The 16,681-nt window shown below is 33.8% G+C and overlaps 1 protein-coding gene across 4 annotated transcripts in view; it reads left to right on the top strand.

The window, feature by feature from the left end:
- The window catches only part of SPIRE1 (spire type actin nucleation factor 1), a 282,349-nt gene that overhangs the window by 227,726 nt on the left and 37,942 nt on the right, over positions 1 to 16,681 (top strand). For 2 of the 4 annotated variants that reach the window (XM_016431690.2, XM_007487738.3), the window contains exons 7-9: positions 1,272 to 1,358; positions 5,127 to 5,256; positions 15,046 to 15,087. In XM_016431690.2, coding sequence (XP_016287176.1) covers positions 1,272 to 1,358; positions 5,127 to 5,256; positions 15,046 to 15,087 — 259 coding nt within the window. The remainder of the gene's footprint in view (positions 1 to 1,271; positions 1,359 to 5,126; positions 5,257 to 15,045; positions 15,088 to 16,681) is intronic. The other 2 variants (XM_007487737.3, XM_007487739.3) reach the window with 1 other exon arrangement.

Consider the following 16,681-nt stretch of genomic DNA (forward strand, 5'->3'; position numbering starts at 1 on the left):
TTTCACCAATTCATTTATCTATAAATGATGTATTTCTTTGAACTTGAAGGTGGTGTTTAAGTGAATAAAATATCCTCATTTCTCTTCTACTCTAAATATGCTTATATTTTTCTGCTTTTAGGTTGGTTGTGGCAACTCATGCCAGTTTTTGAACAGTATTACTTTTCATTCTCTCATGTAATACAGAAATATTTTTCAAATTTTATTCATTAATTTTGTTCTTGGTTCTCATTAGGATAACTATATGCAAATGACTTTTACATACCATCTATAACATAGGAATAATTCTATTGCTTCCCTTACAGCCTTTATTGTAAGGAAACACCATATATAAGTTGTTATTCCTATTAGCTCAATCAAAGATTCCTGTTTTTATTACTTTTATTTACATTTCAGTTAATTTTCCCAGCATGATCTCTATGTATGAAAATAATAGTACTGAGCATTTATAGATCACTGACTTTTCCCCACCAATTATAATGGAATTCTTTTTTTTTAATTTTAAAATATTTTTCCATATTTACATCATTCATTTTCTTTCCTTCCTCTCTTCCATCCCACCTCCCAGAGCTGACAAGCAATTATCATCACTTGATACCTATTTCCATGTTATTCCTTTTTGCTATAGAGCGATCTTTTAAAGCCTAAACTCCAAATTACATACCCATATACACATGTGATGAGTGATATCATATGTTCTTCTTTTGCAATTATAATGGATTTCTTTAAATAATGCATATAATTCCATTTTCCTTTGTGACAAATGGTATATATTTGTGGGATAGTGGGGTTAAGAATTCAGACTGTTAAAGAACAGAGTAAAATTAATTGATTTATATCAACATTGTTCCCACAGCTTTGCCAGTGAAGCTGCTGTTCATTGAAGATCTTATTATAAGATATACTGTTATTTTTGTCCTACATTTATCCTTTATCTGTTTTTTAATTAGTGTGAGAAATCAATGTGTTAAAATGTATGTGTCTTAATATCATTTTCTAAAATTATAGAACTAGAACTAATTCTAAAACTTCTTTCCTTCTAAATAGTCCTCTTTGGAATCAACCATTAGAAAAACTAAAACTTTCAATTATCAGCATAAAATGAACACATGTAATTTTTTCTTTAATGTGTTTTTCCTCTATAACCTATCTGTAGATTATAATTAGATTCAGAACTCTTTGATGATTGGCCTGTAGTCATATGATTCTCTTAGAATGTACTAACTTGTAATCAAAGCTAAAACAGAATTTTCTTCTTTTTCTTCTTTTAGGTGAATGGTGATATTCCTCCTCGGTTAAAAAAAAGTGCTCATGAAATCATTCTGGACTTTATTCGATCACGACCTCCCTTGAATCCAGTATGTATTTTGACATGATTTTTACCTATAATAGTTGAATTGAAGGATGGGACTATTGTAATAAAATTTTTCTAGAGTCTCATCTCTGGAATTTTGTTGGCCTTACACTTAATTAAGCATTAGGCCACATAGGTTAAATAATTGACAGGAAATGTCTCCATAAACACAAATTTAAGGTTTTATTTATATGATTAGGATTTTAGAAGCTAATCTAAGCTGTGCCTGTGAAGGAATCTATTATCTTAAAAGGCTGCCTATTCTACTTTTGGATAGCTTGAGATTTTAGGAAATCTTTCCTTATGTCAAGTTGAAATCTATCTCATTACAACTTTTGTCTTTTATTACTAATATTATGAAATTGATTTTTTAAACACAAATGTTGAACATCATTTTTCCATGTTAAATGTCATTTTATTAGACTCAACTCAGTGTTTCTAGTTTCTCAAGATGTTTTTAAAATCTGACTCCCAGATGTTAGTTATTGCTCCTAAGCTGTCATTTGTATATCTGATGAGCAGCCTTTCTTTCCCTTAGTGCCTTTATACCTGTCCATGTTTCCCCCATCCTTAAAAAACAAATAAAACCTCACTAGATCCTACCATTCCTGCCAGCTGTCATCCTTTAACTCCCCTCTCCTTTTCAGTTCTTAAATAAGCCATCTAACACTGATGTCTCCATTCTTGTCCTTTACTCTCTTCTAAGTCCTCTGCATTCTGACTTCCTACTCCATCATTCTGTTCTCTCCAAAGTACCAATGATTTCTTATTGCTAAATCTAGTTGCTTCTTCATGGTCTTCATTCATCTTGTCCTCAGCATTATTTTTGATACTATTGACCACCTTTTCTTCTTGGATGTTTTTTACTCTTGACTTTTCATAAACTTTCTCTCTGTCTGTCTGTCTGTCTGTCTGTCTCTGTCTGTCTGTCTGTCTCTGTCTCTGTCTCTCTGTCTCTCTGTCTCTCTCTCTCTCCCCACACACACACACACACCCTACCTCCAGTACCTCTACTCTTTTCTCTAAATACTCTTATTTTTCTTCCAATTTTTAATTCCCTCTCTATGCCCCGCCCCCTTTGCTGGAAGCATAGTACTATGTTTCTTTAGTTGCTTTAGGTTAGTTTTTTTAAAGGTGGCTCTATTCCTACTCACTCACTTCCCCTCACTCTCAGATGCAGTTTGTTTTCCCTTTCCCTCTGAAGATTTATTAGGCCCCTTTTCTTTCCTATCTGCATCTTGTTATCTAATTTTTCCCATTTTCTTTTTTTCACTTAAGTAAAAATCTCTTTTCCTTTTCCCTCCTTTCAACTTGTTTTATTTATTAACTTTCAAATTTTCACTTTTGTGTGCCCTTTTCCAGTGAGGATCTCTCTCCTTTGCTCTCTTCCCTATCCATTCCCCCTTCTGTTTTCTATAGACCCTCATTTTAGACTCTTAACTTATCTAGTCCCTCTCAGTTCTCTGTATTTCTTATGGAGTTAGAATTTCTAAAGTACTCATTCTGAGCCCTTCTTTTTAATCAGTTTCTGTCCTTATCTTGGGTAGCTTGCCCTCCAATCCCATTTTCCGTTGTGCCTCACTCTCACAAAATTGCTAGTTCACATAAACAATAGAGAGAAGCCTACCCTTTCCTCTCCTCAGCCTTTGACTCAAAATCCTTGGTTTTCTTTAAGAATCAGCTCGAGGCACTTCCTCTGGGAAGCCTATCCTGGTCCTCCCAGTTACTAGTACCATCCCCTCTTAGGTTACTTTCCATCTCCTCTCTAGTTATCATGTATGGTTTTGTAAGTTCCTTGAAGACAGAAGGTATTTTTGATTTTGTGCAGTTTCCTCAGCTCTTAGCTAGTGCCAATATATATAGTAACAGCTTAGCAAATACTTATAGCATGATTAACATTCGGAGCACATACTTTAGGAAAACAGAAAAACTTTCTATTATTTATGTACGCTCCACAAAACAAAACTTTTGGTACTTCTGAGAAGGGATTCACTTACGCACTGGAATGCTTCTTCTCTGACCCTTTTAGCCAATCTCCCTCTTTGAATCCTCATCATCATTCTTTGAATTGCTGTTTCTTCTTGATGTTGGTACAGCTGCAAAATCTTCATTGCCCTCCATTTCTTATAAAAAGCAAGATAATAACTTATGTAGCTTTAATGTTTGAAAATTTGTAAGCAATATCTCATTTGATCCTCCCTACCATCCTGTGAGGGGGGTTCTTTTATGATTTTCTTTCCATTTAATAGATGAAGAAACTTATATCCAAGAGTTTAAATTGACTTGCTAAGGATCACAAAGAAAGTGTTTGAGGTAGGATGTGACTTAGGACTTTCTACCTCTTAATCCAGGGCGTTAGTATTGTACTACAAAGTGAAGTCCTTCTTTGTAAATAGTCCTCTTGATAAACTGTTGGATTGCTTTAACTTCACTGTAGTCTCTACCACAGGTTCAATGAGTGAGGGCTCTCATTGAGGCAGAAATTTGCCTGTGGCAAGCACCTTTTCTCAACTAGCTAAGCTTCTTTTGATTGGCAGTTAGTAGATTACTGCCATGTCCTGATACAGAAAGGTTGTTCCTGCATTATCCTCAAGCAGACAATCTGCCATGTCCTGATACAGAAAGGTTGTTCCTGCATTATCCTCAAGCAGACAATCTCTGTCAGATGAAATAAACCAAGTTTTCTCCTCTTCTGTGATTATTATTGCTCAACACAAGATTTCTCAGTAAATAATGAATTGGTGTTGTTCAGTCAGTGCTTATGCAACTCTTCATGACCTTTGAAGTTTTGTTGGCAAATACTGGAGTGGTTGGCCATTTCTTTCTCCAGCTCATTTTATAGATGAGGAAACTGAGGCAAACAGAGTTAAGAGCCTTGCTCAGGGTCATACAGTTTAGTGAGTATCTGAGATTTTTTGGATTTGAACTCAGAAATTCTTAACTCTAAGCCCAACACACTAACCACTGAGACAACTATCTGCCCAAATGATGAATTAGAAAGTGTTAAAAAAAAAACACCTTTCCACTATAAAAACTAAACTGAACAGCATCTTTCCAGTTATGAAACACTCTTCTACATATACTCTTTGCTATCTTCTCATTGATAACCTCCAAAGGTTTCATTAAGTTTTTTATCAGTTTTTTTAACCAGCCTCAATTCATGTTTGTTGCTATTTTACCATTTATGCTTTCTGACTTTGATGTACTTCTACTCAATTTCTATTTTCTTTTGGTTGTCTCATTTAAATTTAAATGCCCTTTTAATATACTGCCCTTCCTACTGACTTTAGGTTTATCTTTAGCAAAATGAATAACTAAAAGTTTAATGAGATTAGTTTAAAATTGCCATTTCATCATTGCTTTGGGAACCTTAATATTTTATTGTGGCATTCTATTTTATTGACAACTGTGGAGAACTTCCCTTCTAAAACTACCATGTATATTCATTTTATATTTATTATTTATATACTTATATTTATATGTATATATATTGTTTTCCTAGTAGAATGTAAACTCCTTGAGCACAGGAATTATTTTCCTTTTGTCTATATATTCCCAGTATTTAACATAGTGCAGGACACATATTAGGGACATAATAATTTGCTTGTTGATTGATTAAACACAAAATATTATTTTTTCAAGATACTGAAAAATATGTCAACTAATCATAATTTAACTTTACAATAATGTGTTATGTGAATAGACTGGTTTGAAATTAATTTTAAAGCAAATTACTTAAGTCTATAACTATTAGTTCTCTTTATTTTTCAAGGTCTCAGCCAGAAAGCTGAAACCAACTCCACCACGACCACGGAGCCTTCATGAAAGAATATTGGAGGAAATCAAAGCAGAAAGAAAGTTACGCCCAGTCTCACCAGAGGAGATTAGACGTAGTAGGCTAGGTGAGTCTACTTTTCATTACATTTTTCTTTTTAAATCCCCAGATCCTATAAAAGGCTATCATACAGAAACAAGCAAGGGGGGAAATGCACAAATTAGACCTAAAAAATGCAGGTTCATAAATGGAAAACTTTACTTTTCCTTGATCCTCATAAGAAAGGAAAGAACCTAGTGGAAAAAATATTGGATTAGGAAGTTAGAAGATCTAGGTTCTGTTCATGACTCTCATATTGACAAGTTATGTCACCTTGAGGAAGTTATAAATCTCTTCAGGCTTTATTGCCCCTCATGTGTAAAGTTAGGATATATATTTGTATATACTTTATATACACATACATATATATATATATATATGTGGGTATATATTTCCTGTCTACTTCATAGGCTCTTGTGAATTCCATATGAGTTATTATTATATGTGAAAGTGCTTTGTATGCTAGAAGATATTATATAAAGGTGGCATTATTAGGTTGTGGTTTATACCCAGGCTGTGATGTTATCAGTATAATGAACTCCTTGTGGTGAACTTCTTTTGGCAGTGAAGATCAGCACCTTTTCTCCATCTTACTACTTTAGAGAGTTGTTGGCTGGAACAACACACCGTCAAGGTGTTTTAGAGACAGGACTCAAACTTGGGTTTTTCTGAATCCAAATTTAGCTCTTTACCCACTATGCCAGAATGCCTCTCATTATAATTATTATGTTTTGGAAATTTGCTTCTATTACTTCAGTTACTAGATTCAAATATGTCAATGTTTTGTGAAACAAGACTTGGATTGTCTCATATCATTCAAGATCATTTAACTTCTTTCAAAGTTCAAGGTATATATTTGTGTTCCTTTTGAATTTATAGAATTTATTAATTTATACATTTTCAAAATATTAAGATACATCAAACTCATTTGTATTTTAATAGCTTAATTAAACTGCATGGTAAGAATTTTTTCTTTACTTAAAATTTTTTTCAATTATATATAGAAACAATTTTTGACAATCATTTTCTGACATTTTTCAATTCAGATTTTCTCCCTTTCTTCCTCCAAGAATCCCCGAGACAGTAAATAGTCTGATATAAATTATACCAGTACTTGCTTGCAATAAATATTTCCATATTCCCCATGAATGGCAAGAATTTAGGATATAGAAGAAAAAGCACTTAATTGTTGAAATTGAAATAACAAACTAAAAAAGAAACAAATAAAAAAAGAATGCCATTATGCACTAGAGGTTAGAAATATTCTGGAACCTGTTTTTTCTGAAGAATTGTAGACCTAGCAAAAAGTTATCTTCATTCATAACAGCTGGAAAATAACAACAGGAGACCTATTACCTGACAGATTCTCTTTTGTTAGACAAAAATGCTAAAAAGACAACCATTTTATTATTTTATTGTAATATTTTTCCCAATTACATATAAAAATCAATTTTTAATATTTGTTTTCTAAAATTTTGAGTTCCATATTTTCTCCTCTTTCTTTTCCTCCCCATGACCCTTCCACATTGGCCATGTTATGGAAGAAGGATCATTTAAAAAAATACAAAAGAAAATAAAGTGAAAAATAGTATCCTTCAATCTGCATTCAGACTCCCATCAGTTCTTTTTCAGGTGATGGATAGCATTTTTCATCATGAGTCCTTTGGAATTAAAAAAGACAATTAAAACAAAAAGAAAAGTAATATTTAGAAGTGCCATCATAACATGGAATACAAAAGAACACAAGAAATTCTTGTGAAGCTACAAATAATACTTTCATTCTGCTTTTCTCCTTCTTCTAATGAATCATTACAAGGGGGAAAGGGAACCAAATGTGGTTTAAAAAAATTGATAGTCTGGAGACCTTAAATCTTGTTCTAGCATTTCTATTGTGGGCTTTATTATCTTCTACAAATCACTTACCTTTTCCAGATCTCAGGTTCCTTCACAGCTATCTGGGTAAACATAGTCTCACATTTGTAAGGGAAGGGAACACTTCTTCACCATGGCAACCACTATCCCAATACCTTTCCTCAAGATCCTTATCCAACTTCTGCAGCATAACCCACTACTTCTAAAGTCTAGTTACTGTGACACTGCCAGGGTCCACCACTGCCAACAACCTCGTCTTCGGTATTAGGACTATCCTCTGTACTCCTGCCTTACCCCTCCCTCTCTGTGCTAGTTTCTGCTGTTTAGCCATTTCTCCCATATTTGTACTTATAGAGTTGATTTTTTCCATTCAAAGGATAATATTTTACATTTATGCCTTTTAAATTTCAATTTATTAATCTCATTATTTTTTGCAAACTGTTCATCCTTTATTACAGCTCCAAGCTTTTTTGTTATCTGCAAAATTTGTAAGCATACTGTCTTTGCCTTTATCCAAGTTACTAATAAAATGTTAAATAGCAAAACATATCTAGTTAGGACACATTACTGAATCCAGTACTATAAGTTGGCATTGACATGACTACTCTTGTTTCCAGCTTTTCCTTTTCAGTTTTCTTACATATTACCTTCTTCTACAGCCTCTATTATCCAAACATACCAACCTCTTTGCCGTTCCTCATACATAATGTTCTATTTCCCATCTCTGTTCTTTTGTACCGACTTTCCCATTCCTGGAATATTCTTCCTTCTTAAATACCATCTTTAAAAAAATTTTTTTAAATAACAAATTCTCATGTGTTTTCTGAAGTTATATAATCCAAATTGTCTCCCTTCTTCTTCCCTACTGCCTCCCAAAGCTGGCAAGCAATTCAATCTAGGTTATACATGTATTATCAGATACCATCTTCTTAATGAGTTATTTAATTCCCCAAATTGTCATTTTTTGTGGATCCCATTCCTTAAGTTGACAGCAGTAATGAAAATATCACTTGGGCTTCAAAGTTCATCAGTTTTGTGAATTAAAAAGACAAATTTCCCAAGTAATATCTCATGCCTATACAAGTAGCTCTATCAGATTAATTCTTCTATGTCTGTTTCTTGGACGCTTACTGAAAATACATAATCCACTGGACCTAAAATTTAATTAGAAGGGGAGATTAAGCTTACTTGTGTTTCTGAAATTTTATAGTTCTTTCAGTGACTTCAACTTATAGACACTCTATTTTCAGAATGTCATTAATAAACCATAATGTAGTAGGAAAGGGCGATTATGATACTGAAGGCACTGGAGACTGTGCCATATGAGGATCCATTGAATGAACTAAGACTTTGTATCCTTGGCAGGCAGGCTTTGAGGAATGATTTTTGAAGGATGTCATCCAAAAGAGGAATAATAGGCTTAGGTCATGGTGTCCTCAAGTTACTAAAAGAGGAATAGAGGCCTCTAGTGCTTTGGGTTGATCTGCTGTTGAGGATTTATGGGAAAACATGGGTAATAGTAGCACAATATAAAAAAAAAAGAGGATGGTAGTGTCAGAGAGAAGTAGGGAAGTACCAAAGCTGACAAAGATTCATTGAAATATTTTTTGAGTTGAGTTTCTGAAACTGTTATAGTATCATCATCACATGCTGTTGTTTGTGTATATTGTATTTTTTAATATTAAAGATTCCCCATGTTAAATATCATGAAGTATAATTTATTAGTTTTCCTAATAAAGAATTGTCTATTTCAGTTAAAGTCTTGTCAAATGGTCATGGTCAAATTCTTTTTTCAGGAATTTTAATACTTTAAAATTTGATACTGAGTCTACCATGCTTTTCTTCTTTAAGAAAATTCTCTTTGAGTTACCTTAGAAAAAAAGTTGAAGAAAATTAAGCAAAATTTTAAGTGGGCCTTTCACTAGACTTTTAAGGAAAAGTTCTGTGTCCTCCGTGCTGAGGCAGCATAGCATAGTAGATACAATCCTAGATTTTAAATCCTGCCTCAGAGACTCATTATCAGGGAGATCCTGGATAAGTCACTCTACTTCAGTGATCCAGGCAGTTCTAAGAGCTTAGTACTGAGAACTAATTTTTATTAACAAAAGAAGTATCTCACAAGGAGCACTTATCCTTACATTAATTAGTAAATAATAATTTATTACATGTCTTTTATGTGCCGGACACAATGCTAAACTTTTGGGATACATATGCAAACAAAAGATAGTCCTTGTCCTGCAGGAACTTACAATCTAATTGGGGAAAACTTAAATAATGGAAAGCTGAACTAGGGGAGAGTGCAGTGAAGGTACCCTGCAGACATGCTAGTGAAGTTACAGTGAGTGCTGCTGCAGAAGTCAAAAGACATCCAAAATAAGTATAGACCATCAGGAAATAGGAAAGTATATGTTCCCCTCCTTCAAGGGAGGAATTTATAGTCCCACCATTCAACCAGAGAGACAAGATACCAAGAAGATGTGAGTAACAAGGCTGGTTGGATCTTACAAGATGATGATGATGATGATGATTTTATTGAGGCATGGTGGAGAAGCCAAAGGTCACAAACTTACTTCTTTAGCTTCATTAGGATTTAAAGCACAAGAGAAAAATACTAATCCTGAAAAAGTCCCAGAGTTTGTGACTGACCTTTTTTTGGTTTTAATCACTGAAATTCTCTCAGCATTAATAAGTTAAAGGTGCTTGGTCACAATTTAACTTAATAAAGCTTACAATAAAGCCTTGGCCACCTCTGATGATCCCCTTAAGTCTTAGCACATTTGGCTATCTATTCTTGGTTGAGAAATGTTTTCCATAACTTTGCCCATGTTCCCTATCCTGTATGTTATTTATTTTTATTAACCCAAGAATGATATAGCACTGTATTCATGGATGCTTTGGCCATTTTTAGACTTTATCTGACAAAAAGATGATTGTTTTCTCTAAAATGTAATTAAACACTATCACCAAAACAAAAAACAAAAAACTTTCCCAAAACCCTTCTAAATATCCAAAAAGATCTGTGACCTTGTTGATGTGGGTTTTTCTTCTAATGATGCAAGTCAGAACCAATCCATACATGGCCATCATATTTGACTTTGTCCATGTCTTCTCATATATTTGCCTCAAGATTCCAATCAACATGCTAAGGACTTTCTTTGCTTTCTGTTGGCATTGCATGTATACCAAAAGACCCCACAGGCAGTGTAATACTTAACCCTCTTGCCAAATGACTGTCTTTTTTAATGATACGTTTTGACAATACCCTTTATTTGGGTTCTTAACTTTTCATATACTTGTTCTAATTCAAGTAACTTTCACCATATTTTACTATTTTGGTGCCATTTCAACAATAATCATTTATTAGATGCTTACTATGTGCCAGGCACTGTAGTCTAAAGACAAAAAAGGAAAGATAACTTCTACCATCTGAGACCTTATATATTCTGTTGGGGGAAGGTAGATAGAGACAACACATATACAGATTAAGTAAATGCAGTATATTTATATCTGTACATTTAAGAGTTAAATTAAATATCGAATACTTCAAGTGTTATATTTTAAAAGTTTATTATCTGACAAAATAGAACCTCATGACTAAGTTTTTCTACCTGTTCAAAATGCCCACTCCACCAAAGCCGCTGAGGGGAAGCAAAAACCCCTAGACCCAGAACTCCACCCAATTTATATCCTGTCTACATCAGCACATAACAACAGGAAATGAGTGGGGTTCTGGGAATCATCGTTTTCACTGGGGATTGTAGTTTTGCTGAGATTTCACAGCATATACACACATATAATGGGGAAGAGAATTACTAGGTTGATTTTGAAGGTAGGTCTTTACTTCAAGAACAATTATATATCCCAACTTTCTGAATAACTAGTCTGCCTGACTAGACATCAGAAACCGAATACTGGAGAGAAAGTTAAGAATATAATGATGATTAGCATATTCATTTACTTATTGTTTGCCTTCCACCTCTTTAAAGAATATAATGGTGAAAGGAAGGCTTTTTTCCCAGAGCAAACATTTCAAGCTCCTGTTTAAACATCCAGGACTGTGATATTAAATTCTAAGTGTGGTGACTATACATTCTTTGATTGTGAAGAGTTTCTTTTGAAAATCTTTTCAATGTTTTTCTTCTGTTCATACTGACTTTGCTTAGTTGGATCTCTTACTAAGGTTTATTAAAACTAGTTTTGCTCTCCTTTGCTACTCTCTGCTTTATTAGGAAATGCTAGTAAGGATCTTTGATTATTGTTCTCCATAAGATTTTACAAACAAGTTTACACTTTAAACCTCTTCTGCCTTTGACTCTCATATCTCTGCTTGGCAAGAAAGTCAAATGTTTATCAACTAAATCACCTTTTAGGTTCTTTTGGGCTTCCCCATTATAATGATTAATTTACATATTGTAAAAGAGAGAATCTACAGGGCAAGCCAAGCATGCAACACAAAGCAAAAGGATATCATCTGTCAATCAAAAAAGTAACATTCCATTTGGAATGTTCCCAGGAAGAGGCAGTTGGAAGTTAACCCCCACAGATGATCTGAGCTGTCTCTACTGGTTTTGGAGAGAGGAGGAAAGGAGAGACTTTCTTTTGGGGCTAGGCAGAGAGGCTTGTGACTGGACCCCCCTCTTAGCTTCTGACCTAGGCAGAGAGAGACCTTTGTGGCTTCTGACAGAGTGGTGGAGAAGAAGCTGGGATTTCTAGTTTTGAACTAACTCTCTTTGCTTTGGAGAGGGGAAGGAAGAAGATTTTGTGTGGCTGAGGGTGGTGGCTGAACCTCAAGAGCTAATTGTGTCTCTGGACTTGAATTAATCAAGCTGAGATTATCTAGCTGTTTGGAAGAGAAGAAAGAAGAAAATAATTGTTCCTGTTAGTGACTCCCTGATAGACTTGTGTCACAGTGGTGACAGAACTGGCATTTCCCAATACCCTCCTAACTCCTTGTGTAGATTAGGGAAAACCCCATCCCTCTTACCTTATTTCCCATCCTGTTCTATCTTCCCCAATAAACCTCCTTATTTGAGAAAGAGGGAAGAAGTATGTTCTTTAAACCTCACAGTTCACCTTGTTACATAGAAAGGTGGCTGACTAACAGGAGAGAGAAGGGAGGCAGGAGGGAGCTGGTGGAAAAATGGGTGGCATTTGAGGGAGGAGGGTAAGCAATATCTTGATCAATAAGCCATCTAATATAGATCTATTAGCCATCTAGAGTATTGATCCATAGACACCATCTGGTAGTATCTCTGGTAGTATCTCTCAGAAATATCTCTATCTCCTAGTATATCCTTTATTACTATAGGCAACCCCAATATCTCCTTTATTAGGACTAGAAGTATTTCAAGTATCTCCAACTATCATTTTATTATAATATGTTGAATTTCTGTATGAAATTATTGTAGTCAGTGTCCAGATTCTTCCATTAACATTCTAATTTTTGTCATGAATAAAATGTCTAAATAGGTAAAGATAGAATTGTTTTAATGGTATACCAATTTTTTCCCATTTTTTTAGCTCTGTACTAGACAATGAAGGGATCATTTACATCATTAAAATCATTTCCTTTTCTGTTAAAATATAACTAATTTTATTTTTTGCAGTATTAGTAGGTATCTAACATATTCTGATGGCAAAACCTGATTCTTTTTCTCAAAAAAGTATTTATAACAATAGGTATGAGACTTTTGGTAGTCTACAAATCTTGGACCTCTCATTCCTTATTGCTGAGCCATTATAACATGCTGACTTTTTTTTCAAACCTTACCTTCCATCTTAGAATCAATACTATGTTTTGGTTCCAAAGCAGAAGAGTGGTAAGGGCTAGGCAATGGGGGTTAAGTGATTTGCCAGGGTCACACAGCTAGGAAGTAATCTGAGACCAGATTTGAACCCAGGACCTCCCATCTCTGGGCCTGACTCTCAAACCATTGAGCTACCCAGCTGCCCCCAATATGCTACCTTTTAAGAAACAAGTCTCATGTGACCTTGGGCAAGTCACTTAACCCCCCATTGCCCAGCCCTTACCACTCTTCTGCCTTGCAGCCAATACACAGTATTGACTCCAAGATGGAAGGTAAAGGTTAAAAAAAAAAAAAAGAAAAGAAACAAGTCTCCTTTTATGTTGTATTCTGATTTCAAAAATATTTTAATAAATTTATTTGAATCTATAGGAGAAAAATATGAGGTATTTCAAAAGATTAAAGTTTACTTTGGGAAAAGTAAACTTGCTTTCCAGAATTTATCCAGGAAGCAATGGAATTTAAGATGAGTTTTGAATTGAGAAATGGGGGAGTGATGATTTTTTTTTCCTATTAGTATATAGGTTTTTCCAGGTAGTCAAATGAAAGGCATTCATTTAGAAAGCTTAGAAAGGATAGGGGAGAGAAGTTGAGGCACTGAGAGACACTTTGGCAACTGAAAGCAGAATACTTCTCTGGTAAGACTGGTCTGGTCAGTGCTGCTTATCTACATGTTGATGGCAGTTTGTCAGCAATTGTCATTGTTAGTGTGAAGAAACATACTGATATCACAGGAACTTGCCCTCCAGATAATACCCTAATGGGGTCCCTTGTCCCCAAGAACTAAAACTACCATGTCCTTATTTATGTACTACCATATGTTATCTCAAGTCTTCAGGTTTCACTGACCTGACCTAGGTCACTGACCGACCATATGTTAAAAAGAAACATTTGGGTACCAGGGACTAAGATTGATGTCTTCAATTCTGGTGCCTGGTTCTCAAGATGACCCCCATCCCTAGCCCCTCTATATAAACCAGACCTCTGCATTGCTCGGGGTCTTCCGTTTCTTGTGGAAGCCCAAGCAATAGCTTGAATAAAGTATCTCTTGTGTATTGCATTACCATGTTTGTCTCCTCCTTGGAATCTGAACCAGAACCGGACCAAACAAGTGATGAGAGAAAAATGGGCCCCTTTTCCACAATGATTTCTCCCCTCAGTAATGGCTGCAGAGTTTGGAGGCTAGTAGATTGTAGAATATGACTATTCCCAAGGCTCTTCTGAGTCTTGGACTGTCTCCATCAAGATCTGAAAGGAGATGATGGTCCAGGTAGTAGTTGCTGTTTTACTTGACTGGCACATGCTACCTGCTTTCCTTTTTTTGAATGATAATAAAGATGACCCATCACACAGCAATAAAAACATTGGACAAGGGAAAGTAATTTTTAAAAAAAGATCAGTTGTCTCTACCATATTTATCCTGAGATGTTCAAAATATAGTTGGAAAAGTTGGTTAATTTCTCATGTCTTTTAGATCAAGGAACATCAATATTTTTATTTTTCACAAAAGATAATATTTATAAAGTTCTTAGCATAGTGCCTGGATAAAAAGGCGTATGCTTCTCCCCTTCCCAAAAAAACAAAAAATAAAACAAATATAGCTAAATATACTGCTCAGTGTTACTCAGATTTGTTCTTCAGAATACTTATTCACAACTCCAAAGCCAATTTTTTAATAACAAGATTCTTTTAAGATAGCTATAATTTAGAAAAGAATAAATACTCTCCAGAAAATTCAATTTTTGGTCATTTAAGTTTGTGTGAAATATTGCTACATACATCTTGGTCTTATATGATTTTTTTAAAAATCAGAGTACATATTTTATGATTTTTCCCAGTCAGATGTCTATCTTTATCATACATAGATTTTAGGATTTAAAATACAGTATATTTTTCTTATTGTTACTATATTCCAAGTCTTATTAATGTTGTAACTGACACTACATTATATGTATATGTATTTTTTATATTTTATACATATTATATATACATAGTTGAAAATTTCAGTTTTATGCTAGCTAGCCCCCTGTATTAGCATCTGAAATATACTAAGAATTTTCTCTTAATTTCCTTTCCTTTTGTCTTCCCTGTGCTTTTCTAATGGCTGAATTACTTTCTTTATGCTGTTTTTCTTTTTTCAGCAATGCGGCCACTTAGCATGTCTCACAGTTTTGACTTGTCAGGTAAAAAAAGAAAGCACTTCAACACCTGACTTGGATTTTGTGATTTTTGTGAAACACATTTCACTCATCTGTTTGTCTAAACATCTATCAAAAAGAAAATTGGAGGCCTTCTTCCAAGCCACAGTCAATGAAATCAAAGATTCAGCCTATTTGAGTTGAGGGAGAAAAAAATCTGTTTCCTTCTCTATAGTCATTGTGTATATCTGGAATATCTATTACTTTTGTTACATGGAAAATAAAGTAAACAACTGCCAAGATTTGTTCATGTATTTGTCACAAAATTGAACTCTTTGATATAATTATTTTCAGGGGGAAAAAAAGTAAAAGGGACTTCTGTATTGAGTGAACAATAAATCTTCTAGAGAACAAACCTAAAAATAGAAATAGTTTAGTTCAGCAACTACTATTTCCTTTAGGATTGGATCATATTACTTCTCTTTTCTTAAAAGTAAACTTGAAGTGATTGCAGTATTGCAAAATTTGGAGGAAGATCTCTTTTATATGCCTTTACCCTGACAGGTTAATTTCTGACCAAATGTTATTACTAGAATTTTTTTCTCCTAATGCCCTTAAAACAGTAAAATCATAAAAGTACTGAAGTGATTTTGATCATCATGTGCCCCAAGTATGAATTACAAAGCTAGATATAGTTAATTAGATTTGATTAAATTCAGCGAAACTTAACTTTTGAGCTTTGATTTGCAAAATTATTGCTCTTTTTATAGTTTTTTTAATTATATATGTAGGATAAATTTTATTTACATAAACTATTATTTAATATATGTATAATATAATATAAACTCTAATTTACATAAACTATTTACAATTAACCTAGTTTCAAATCAGATGTTGCATTCCACATAATTTTCAAAATCATATCTTAAAAATTGACTTTTTTCCAATTATAGTATTTTCTAATCTTCTTAATTAATGTGAACAAGTTATTATTAAACATAAAGAGTGGGATGAGCTGTTGTCTCCAACAGTTTTTTTCCAGAAGTTCCTTTTCTTCCTTAGTATGTTAATATTCAAAGAATCCAATTATATTTTTGAGGGAGCTAAAATAGATGTGTTACACTCTTGTATGTCTTAGAGTGATACCACTATAAAACTCCTTACAATTTGTATTCTTGTAGCATTTTTAACCATTGTTTTTATACTAGTTTATTTTCATAATAAATTAGAGAAGCAGCACAAATTCTTTATTTGATAAAATCTTTATAGAAGTTCAAATTAAAATATCTCTTATATGGTACTTTAACTTGGACATTTGACTGACTATTGAAGAGCTCTTCCTGTTTTCTTTGTTCATTTGATAAATATTACTTTAGTAACCATTTTCCTGATGCTTTATCATTCTAGAAAACTTGGTTCAAAAAGAAGACTCCAATGCATTGAATGTTTGTTAAATGTGTCTGTGTTGCTCCTAATGTTCAGAGCTGACTATTCTCTAAAGCAACTGACTGAAATCCAAAATAATGAGGGGAAAAACATGCAAAACTTCAAATAACATTAATAATTGTTATTTATATCATTAACCACATGTATATGGTACACAGTACTGCAGAAATTCACACTAGACACAATGCAATAA

Source organism: Monodelphis domestica, chromosome 3 (assembly GCF_027887165.1).
Source record: "Monodelphis domestica isolate mMonDom1 chromosome 3, mMonDom1.pri, whole genome shotgun sequence".
In the NCBI taxonomy this organism is placed as follows: domain Eukaryota; kingdom Metazoa; phylum Chordata; class Mammalia; order Didelphimorphia; family Didelphidae; genus Monodelphis; species Monodelphis domestica.